This window comes from Bombus terrestris, chromosome 13 (assembly GCF_910591885.1).
Source record: "Bombus terrestris chromosome 13, iyBomTerr1.2, whole genome shotgun sequence".
In the NCBI taxonomy this organism is placed as follows: Eukaryota; Metazoa; Arthropoda; class Insecta; order Hymenoptera; family Apidae; genus Bombus; species Bombus terrestris.
Genome location: NC_063281.1, coordinates 4254909 through 4264138, shown reverse-complemented (window position 1 = coordinate 4264138; position 9230 = coordinate 4254909). Strand labels below are relative to the sequence as shown.

Sequence of the window (9230 nt, the reverse complement as noted above, 5' to 3'; positions counted from 1 at the left end):
ATGGATACTTGTTGAACCAAGACTATTGAAATCGCGTAGTAACGTTATTCTTGAGAATCACGCGAGGGAAGAAAGGCAAAAAGGAAAAAAGGAAGAAAGACACAGGAAGAATTTATCGTTGGTTAAAGCGTGAGGTGCACGTCCGAGAGAAGTACGCGAAGTGATACACGAAATACGTTGCGATTAGGCGCCAATGACGTCAGACAAGAGTCGCGGAGCCGCACTGATATGTATATATATCAGTGCGGAACCGTGTAAGTCGCAAGAGGAATTCGTTTGTGGAGTTTGCGGTGCGTTTACCGACACGATGTCGTCGTTGTATTGGTGATATTACGGTTGGTGATTGTAATCGTAGTAGTAACAACAGCACTATATGTCTAAGTAGTATTGGTGCTGGCAAGAGTTGTGTAGTGAGTTCGGTATCAGTATTACCGAGCAGAAAAGTGGTGGGGCTAAAGGAGAACCCGTGTGGAATTGCTGCGTGGTCCGTCGTGGTAGCCAATTATATTTTCTACGTGTATGCTACGCGGGCAATGACTAACTGCTCACCGTTAAGTGTGTTAGTAGGAGATATCGTCGACGGACCCGTTTCTGCGTTGGTGTTACCGTCTACGTCAGCACCGGTCGGATGGGATTTGCATAGCAAACAGATTGACGCGCTGGTAAGTGGATAACGAGAGAGGAGTCGCGACTCTGTGTCCCACCGCATACCAAAGAGAAAAGGATAGTGCGCGTATAAGTCCCTCTGTGTTGTTCTCGTGCTTCTGGAGTAACAAGTGAGCGGCGAAACGGCGTTGCCATGACGACAGGTGAACCATGAGCTACTCCTCTCTCTTTCTACCAATCTCTTTCTCTCTCTCTCTCTCTCTCTCTTTATCTCTCTTTCTCTCTTTCTCGCTTCTTCTCCCGTCTTTCCATTCCGAGAATCTTTCTTTTTCTACCCCTCACTATAGACTTTCTCTTTTTCTCTCTCTCGTGAGGGCGCGCGCGCGCACGTGTATGAATCCTTTCCTCTCTTGGAATCTCTTATTTGCTCTCTTTCTCTTCCTCCATCTCTATCTTCGTTCGTGTTCCTCTTTCCTTGTAACCTCCCTTTGCCGTCAATCTTAGAATCTGTCCCTCTCTTTCTATCTTTCCTCTTTTCCTATCTTTCTTTCTCTCGTTCTTTGGCCGATTCTCGCAATTGTCCCCCTTCTCGTCTCTGACCCCGTATACTCGTAAGATACGGTGCGACAACAGGAGGTCGTCTGTCTTCTTTCTTCCTAGCATAAACCGCATTTATCTACCTGTCTCCGCTTCGCGGCCTTTCTTCCCCTCCTGTTTTTCCGTCCTTCTCTTTGTTCGCGCTCCGTTTCTTTCTTTTTCCTCAACGGTCTTCTCTCGTACGTATTTCCCCACTCTTCGAAGGAGCCGTGTAATCTCTCGTGCTAGCTCGCACTCGCTTACGCTTGGAGAGCGCTCGGTTAACGCCGTTGTAGCATGCCTAACGCGTAGGCCGCACGATATTCCAAGTACGCTTGGCTATTTTCATGCTACGCCAGAAAGACACCTAGCGACGCGCCACGCTTGTAGGTGACACGACTGATCTCCGACCGCTGTATAAAGTCGAAACCAGATCGAACCGACCAACTGGAATTCTTTAGTTATCTAGCCTGTTAGGTTACAGAAAACATCAAATTATTCATGATTTTTCCTTTTTTATATTTTTTAATTCTGTTATAAATAATTATACTTCCAAGCCATTATTTAAGGAAACGTTAACGCAAAAATAAATTAATCGCTTTATTTGGATAAGAGACGTGTAAAAGCGATAATTTCTGATTCAACTACAGTGTATACATACATAGATTTTCACAAGTCGAGTTCAAGTCATCACATACGAGCACACATACATAAAGTAAATTGTTAAAATTAAAACTTACCGAGAGATTCCTTACAATAAATCGTATGTTATTAAAGCAAGAGGGAAGCCTTCTTTTCGCCAGCCTGATATCCTCGACGCAAATGCATATGTATAGGGTGGGACAGAAATAACAGTACAACTAGAAAGACAGAGATTCTATATAAAGAAAATAAATAAACAATGTGGTATGACATTTTTTTCAGACATGATTTTGAAAATTTGTTGGATATGGAATCATCTATCATGCTATTCCGTTGTGACTGTATGCATCCGAGCTAGCATTTATGAACATTGGCAGTTTAGATAGAAGAGTAGGTTTTAACAGATTCTTCGTTACTCTATATTATATATATCATATATAGGACGCGTAATACCTAGAAGACATTTCTCCACGTGGTGTGAATGTCGTTCTACGTATTTTTTTTAGTATTTTTGACGAAAAAATTTATCAAAGAATGAAACGAAGAAAGACAAATAACCCGACGTTATTTTATCAAATAGTACATAACGAACGTGATGTTACAATCATCGCTGACAAATTATTCAAGTAAGAGAAATGCATGCGTTACACGCACGAAGTTCTATAACCTGTTAAAAGAATTCAATTGCTTTATTTTGATAATTGTTATCTGTTATATCGAATCGACAAAGTTTAAATTATGTTATAACCAACTATGTTATAAATAGCTGTTAATTATTAGTTACTTCGATGGAATCCCGGTGGTGTTTTCGATATCCGTGTTTTCAAGAAGTTTCGAAAAAGAATTCGAGGAAATTGGGAAGACAGCTGCTGAGCGTTAACCCAGATTCAAATTCTATGATGATTTCACATACCATTGGTAGTTTAAGAAATTTTCATTTGAAAGAAGCTTTATTTACAATAAAAGTGTGGAAATTTATTCGTTATAATGTATTGATTTTATATAGAGAAAATAGTTAAATTCTTTCTAAATTCAGGCAAAATCGATTATTTGTACCTGACAGAAAGTCTCTCTTAAATATTTTTTTATTTCTTAAGTCAATTGTATAATTAATATAATATAGAAAGAATTATATAGCATATTCGTGAAAAATTGTAGCATTTCGTGAAAAAATGTAATCCCCCTCTCGTTGTACAACTTCTTCCCATTTTTCAAGTGCATTGGTCCCTTATCGCCGTATGTTTATAAATCGACTCATGAAATGTATACACAAAAGTCGGCACGAACTTATGGGATGACCTAATAATATTCTTCAAATAAATATATTTCATTTAGCGTTAACCTTACCAAGCCCGGTCGTGTTACCCCCTTACCAAAGTTGTACATACATTGTTAGTCCTTTCGTTCATCTAACTTTCTATAAATTCTTATATTATATGATTAATCAATTTCTACATTTTTGAAACTGGTCTGGTAAGGCTAATGTTAAATGGATCGACGTGATATAATGATTTCCTCTTGTCTTAAAAATGTTAGTGTTTAAATTCAAATTTAGTCATAAAGGATAGAAAGAGAGATACGTTATTACGTACATAGAAAAAATGAATAGCACACTTGTCCCAGTAGAAGAAAGATGTTACGAATACTCGTTTAAACCACCTGATTAAAATACGTAACTATTGGACTCAATCAATGTTGACGGAAAACTTTAATAGCCGAGAGATCGTTGTTGTAAATTTTTTAAACTTGGTTACATTCGTTCATTGATACCATAAAGTGTTTACGGCCTTGTAATAGGCTTAACCCCCTGGCGTATAATATTGAATGAGACTCGTGGAAAGAGAGTAAAATATGAAAATCACAAGTCAGACTCGTATGGAATCCAGAATAAACATGAAAATGGTCAAATAGATTCATAACACAGATTGCGGACCAAAACATAAACACCCCCCTCCCCCCTTAGTAAAGGAAGATCAAGAGAACGACCCGAAGTTTGTTTGCCCCAGTGTGTAAACGATTTTGTCACTATGGCACGCACGGGCCCAAATTAAATTGTACGAGAAGGGGTTGAAAGTATAAGGAATTTTCTAGCAGATAGAAATTTCTTGGTGCGATATTGTAAATAGTCCATTAGCAACGACGGTGGTACAAAGGGCGGCTATAGACGGGTCGACTAAGTAGCCAACTAGCGAGAAATTTTAATGCACTTTGTGTAAGTGTAAATTCGGTTGACTGATATAGTCGACGATCGACTTTATTTTTCGAGTAATTTTCATGTATGAACACTAAATTTTGTTGTGTAGGTTAGTAAAACCTAGTCATGTTCAGTCGACCACGGAATTTAACTTTTTAGATTTTCTGGTCGACTAGGGTTCTTTATCTGGCACTCCTTGTCAGCCGACCGCTTAGTCGACCCGCCTGTATCCATCCAAAGGGATCGACCATTTCCCCGTAAGAGAACACGTGTTTTTATGTTTTTTTTAATGATATTGATAATTGCCAAAAGTTCGACGATTATTATACGAATTCGAATTTACTTATCGGACAGTAAATAAATATACTTATTAAGGCATGTGTATGCCAGTTGCTTTTATTCGTTGCATGAAAATTTCTCCCGCTTTCCTCGTTACAAAAGCGTTGAATGCATTCATTTTTCTCGTCGAAACTACTTTCGATCTTGCAACTTTAACGGCTTCAACGAACCGACACAATTATTATTCCAGCCTTTTAATTTGAAATTATATTATGCGAGTAAAATTCTCTCGCATCAAAACACAAAGTACTGATTTTATCTAGTGATTTCCGTTCTCATTTTCTGTATTTTCCTTTCAACGAATATTATCTTTTTTGGCGCAAAGGATCTTAATTGAATGAAAATAATTATCAAAACTCGCACGCCGAGCAATTGGTATAAACTTAACCTTTTCTATTCTACGAATCCTTCTATATGCATACAGTAAAATCATAGTTTTCTTGACAGAATATATACTTACATATATGAAAGCAAATCTCATAGTCGTTGCCTATGAACGCTTGAACGCGTCAAACATGGTCGGCAATCCTATTTTTTTGAGTAAAAATTTGCATTATAACTAAATCTTCTGTGGAAAGTGGAAAATTTAATATTTTTTTACAATTTGTGGATTTATGTTGTAATTAGTATCTGCATATTCAAATTGTTTTATTTGCGTTAAACAGATATCTATCCAGATCACGAACATGCCTTCTATGCGTTTTGAATATTCTGTCTATGTTGATATATGGCATAAAAAGAAATGCATATCGCAAAGCTTAATATTGCTATTATACTATTTAATGTCTTTTAATATGCTATGTGTACACTTTGGAAAGACTTTTATCGAATATAAAAAATCAATCATCAAAGTACTTTTCGTTATCGCAACAAGATTATTATTTCGTTGATTTATTTAAATTTCTTAAAGGAATTGTATAATTTTAGACGCCTTTCCATACCATTCAACTGGCAGCTTGTACACACATACTTTGATTGAATATAAATGATCACAATAAAAAAGAACCGTTGCACTATCATTTGATCGTTCTTGAATCTGCAAGCTAAGAATAGATTCAATAGAGGAAATGAATTGAATGGGAGTTTACTGAAGAAAAAGCATGTTTCGATTCTATATTACCAGTTTCGTTTGTCTCTATTAATGTTTTATTTTAAGAAAATACAGGAAACAAATTATTTAATACAGAAATCTTATAGAAAAATCTGTTCCAAAATTTTAACTATAACTAATTCTTGTCTATAAACACATTCGCGTTATGTATATAGTGCACGCTATTCAATTTTTAATGAATTGCGCGATAGTTTTGGAACATTAATGTAATAAAAGAGAAGTTGGAGACACGCGCTTAAAATTTGTGTTGATTCTGATAAAACCGATCGAAAACCATACACCATACCAGTGATAACGACGTATTTTTCGATGTGATATTGTATTTTGCTGCAGGTTGAGATTAGATTAATCGTCGTCGTTTAGCCACCGCGTAATTCATATTTCAGATATCAATAAATCTGCTCCACTCTCTTGTAAAAAACTGATGAATCCAATTTTTTTTATCTGGAACCGATGCGTAAAAGTGAATTTGAGGAAGGTCCCTTTTCTTTTTTCGCTAAAATAATTTAATCTTGGGTATTGGCGGTAAGATTATGTTAACGTCAAAAAGCTGAAATTTCGTTTGTCGCTCATTCCCATATCAAAGATGTTTGATAAGTTGTTTTATTATTGCTGTAACATGCACGAGAGTAAATTTCCCGATATTAATATCAAGTTATAAATAATTGAATCACTCATAGAACCTTTAGATTATAGTTTTTATGTTGAATTGAATGTTTCATTATCAATATCATTTCGAAAAATATGGATTAAACAATAGGAAGAAAATATTTAAATGAATAGAGAAGAAAGATCTTTCGTATTAATGTTATAATCCATTTCATAAATCGTTTCAGATTAAATGAGATACAACAATAAGAGATGTTTTTCATCACTATAATAACGAGTGAACTATTCACAAAAAGCGCACGATTCTTGATTACGAATGTTCCGTGATACGCCGCGCGTAGGTTTCATGACCTAATCACCCATTCACAAGTAGTATTCCGTCATTACCGTGCATTGAATACTGTTAAGTTGCGCAGAAACTAAAATGTTCATGTGAAACTCATTAATTGATAACTATAATTTACCAATCGGCAATTTATGCGTTGTATTTTGATGATTTTTAGAAATGTACATATTTCATGATTTGCGAAATGAAGATTTAAAATGGAAAAATATGATACTTAAACATTTGACGGTAATGGTTGTAGCGTGAATGAATTTTCCTGTCAAGCCTAACGTCCTTCTTTTTTTATCCTCCTTACTGTAATAAGTTATTTTTGTTGACGTCCACATTACACCGATATGAAATATTTTGAGGTTGAATGTTTGTACAAAATAATCGTGACTTACGAATGCGAGAATCAAAGTTTTACATGATATAGTCGCATCTGGAAAAGAAATAGTTCTATAAGATCAACAATAGAAATAAAAATACAATATTCTTATTATAATTAGAAAATTTATTCTTTGATGTCCTCTTGATGTTTGTATATCATATGTATAGTTTAAGTATAGTTTACATATGTTTATATATTATTGTGTGAAATAACGGTGTTCTGGAAAATACTTTTATTATTCTTTATTATAAAATGTTACAAACGTTTCGTAATAATTTTATAAAACAGTGGAAATTGTTTCCACCGAGGAATATGTGAAACGAAAACCTCGCTTTATTTTTAGGCTGCGCTTTATCTTTGGAGCATCTTCAGCGTTTAATAGTAATCTGCCAGCATACTTGAGTATCGTTTATCCATTGTGGAAATTTCCTGGTAAAACTACTCTCTGTGATGATCACTTATGACATTTACGGTCCCAGGAAAACATAAAGATTCTCATACATAAGTCCGGAAAGATTCTGCATAGTAGCATGCGCTTTGCAATAGTCTTTAATGATGTTAATTCTCGAAAGATTTGTCTTCAAGTTACTTTTGAATAGTAACTGAGCTTGAATAAGAAATTGTATTTTCTTATTCTTCCTTTTTTGTGTTAAAAATGTAGTATCAAGCAATTTATTAATATAGCGTTTCTAACGTTCAACAATAGCGCTTGATAAATCACACAATCTTTGTGTGAGATTATCGATAACAAATGTGCACGATCAAATCAAAATATCATTTGCAGGAAACTCGAAAGTGCAAAAGTGCACAAAACGCACATGATATAACATAAGATATATAAAATGTCCAAAGCGTAGTGTCTTTTACATTTCATAGGTAATATATATACATAGTATATAGGTAAAGTAACTTTTATTTTTCGTATTATATTCTCAAAAATGTGAATTTACATAAAAATCCGCAGTCTAGTGATGATATCATGATTTGAAAAAATATAAAATCACCGCAATATTCCATTCGAAAAACTGTGTCTAATTGAAAAGAAATCGGCGCGTTAACACGAACAGTTGAAATAAAAATAAAGCGATTCGCGCAAATCGTGAAAGTGGCGCATTCCAAGCTACGTTAGAAACCAGAGGCAGAGAATGTTGGTAATAATAGGTAGGGAGGTGATCGGTGGCTGTTAAAAACAACGGGGGATTCCGCGGACACACGGCCGTGAACGGCCTAGGGCACGTAGACGACGCACGGGGTGCGTGACCTAATCACCCGTTCACCGCTCTGTCGGTGCGGTGCGGTGCGGTGCGGTGCGGTGCGGTGTGGTGTGGCGCGGCGCGGCGTGGCGTGGCGTGGCGTGGCGCAAGTCGAACGACGCGAATCTGCGTCGAGTTTACTGCTTCTCTTCTGAGAACGGCTCGTCGGCGGGGTAGAGCGCGGGGTAACGATCATGGGCGGTAAGCGGCAAGTGCGGAGTGGTGCGCAGCGAGTGGGGAAGTCGGGGTTTCCTCGTGGCTGGCAAGGCGAACGGAGCCGAGTCAAGTCGAGTCTTGTCGACTCACGGAGACACAGCGGGGAACCAGCAACCGTCCTCGTGTGCGCTTGGTGTTGCGAAGACGCTTGCGGGGAGGGTGTTGGCGCTTCGTCAGTCTACAGAGAATGAGTGGGATGTTTTGTTAGACCGTGGGGCGGGGAAGGACGCTTCGTCAGACGAACGAGCCCATTCGCACGCGTGACTCACTTGCTAGCCGCGGGAATCTCCCGTTTCTCTGCCGGTGGCAGCACTGTACGAGTCATTGGCAATGGTATCTCAATACACTTCGTTACTTTGTTACTCGCAGTTACCAGAATTTACGCATTAACATTTTAACGAATGTTTTTTCAAATATAGTGTCAAAAATAATATCGATGTCTCGAGTACTGACGAAAGAATACGATTGTACCTTTTTATTTGGGTATAGGTTACGTGAAAAATAACTTGACATGTATATATTAAATGTCGCAATACTTTTATACACTAAGCGTGTATATGCTTCGTTACGTAATGAGAATTTTGCTTTAATGAAGTTATTTCGAACTATTATTTCAAAGGAAAAACGGACGCTTATCGTTTGGTAGTAGATATGATTCATTCCAAGCCAGTGCTCTACGTCCAAAAATAGGTTGCAGACTGCTACATGTTCATTTTTTTCTCTTGCTGTGATGCACTAGAAGAGAAAAATCTCTTTATACAAAATTTTTTATTTAATTATCTACATATAGAATCATCGATTATAATTACTATACGAATATTACTTAAGTAATATATGTACACTTTCGTTTACATAATAAAATCACTTTGTAATTTAATTGCAAATATATACAATTTCTAAAATATTAATATTTATACAAATAATTTAATGTATTTATTTAGGAGAAGATCAAATATCAAACGTTTTAA

General features: G+C 36.5%; 1 protein-coding gene across 2 annotated transcripts in view; it reads left to right on the top strand.

Annotated features, from left to right (window-relative positions):
- Positions 1-677: 677 nt before the first annotated feature.
- LOC100649920 overlaps positions 678-9230 on the top strand; it is a 69853-nt gene continuing 61300 nt past the window's right edge. For both annotated transcript variants that reach the window (XM_012321303.3, XM_012321305.3), the window contains exon 1: positions 678-809. In XM_012321303.3, coding sequence (XP_012176693.1) covers positions 800-809 — 10 coding nt within the window. In that variant the 5' untranslated portion in view covers positions 678-799. The remainder of the gene's footprint in view (positions 810-9230) is intronic.